Here is an 835-nt window from a genome sequence, read left to right on the forward strand (position 1 = left end):
CGATTAGTGGTTGCCGTCGTTCTTAGTAGTGAGATCCGAAGCGTTGGCAGTGATTCTCTCTCGCACCGAGTGCTAAAATAGGCGTGATACGTGTGCATGTACTTGATCCGCTGGGAGTGTTATGTTATTATGTTATTAGAAGCGAAGCCAAGTCGCAGTTGCTTGAAATGTTTGATTTGATTATACCCCTCTCAGTTGGAGTGTGCATAATACAACTACGATGTAGCCATCCTCTGCCGTACCATCTGATAGGCTCACTCTTGTCTCCATTAACCAATCAAAATGTAGTTTGAAAACCCCTCAACGTAACGGGCGACACGCAGTTTGAAAAAAAACCCTTCGGACACTTCTACCTTGTTGGCTAAGCGTCTCCAGTTCTCGACGTTTTGGTGGTTAGCTCCCCCACCGTCTCAGCTTTCTGTACGTGGTTTAACACCGCGAAACTCTCACTACAAGCGCCAGAAATTCGTCATGTCCGGCGTCGAGCAGCCGCTGCTGTCCGTGGCATCTAGCAATGGCGCTGGGTCGTGTCAAACGCAGCAAGCGCAACGCACGAGATTCCTGGATCGCCGCGGTCGATTTAAGCAATCGCTCGGTCGCTTCAAGTGCGTGGGGGGATATTGTTTTATTATTTTTTAATCGCAGAATTTGACAAGTGCTGATTTTTCTTATGATTCAGCGTCTACCGCAAAGGTGGCGATTGGCGCAAGATCTATTGGGACGACCCGTTCCACACGGTGATCAACACACGCACGTCGAGGATCATTTGGGGCGTTTTCATTGCGGTGCGTGGTGAAGTTGTGGTGCTGTGATGAGGGACATGTGCCAAGTTTTT

General features: G+C 49.0%; 1 protein-coding gene across 1 annotated transcript in view; it reads left to right on the forward strand.

The window, feature by feature from the left end:
- PPTG_24347 (hypothetical protein) overlaps window positions 1-812 on the forward strand; it is a gene marked incomplete at both ends in the record, with an annotated part of 1,904 nt that extends 1,092 nt beyond the window's left edge. The window contains 2 exons of the mRNA XM_008916519.1: window positions 398-605; window positions 680-812. Of these exons, the coding sequence (XP_008914767.1) occupies window positions 398-605; window positions 680-812 (341 nt within the window). The remainder of the gene's footprint in view (window positions 1-397; window positions 606-679) is intronic.
- Between the last annotated feature and the right edge of the window lie 23 nt (window positions 813-835).

The sequence above is a fragment of the Phytophthora parasitica genome (genome assembly GCF_000247585.1).
Source record: "Phytophthora parasitica INRA-310 unplaced genomic scaffold supercont2.85, whole genome shotgun sequence".
NCBI classification, from domain to species: Eukaryota; Oomycota; class Peronosporomycetes; order Peronosporales; family Peronosporaceae; genus Phytophthora; species Phytophthora nicotianae.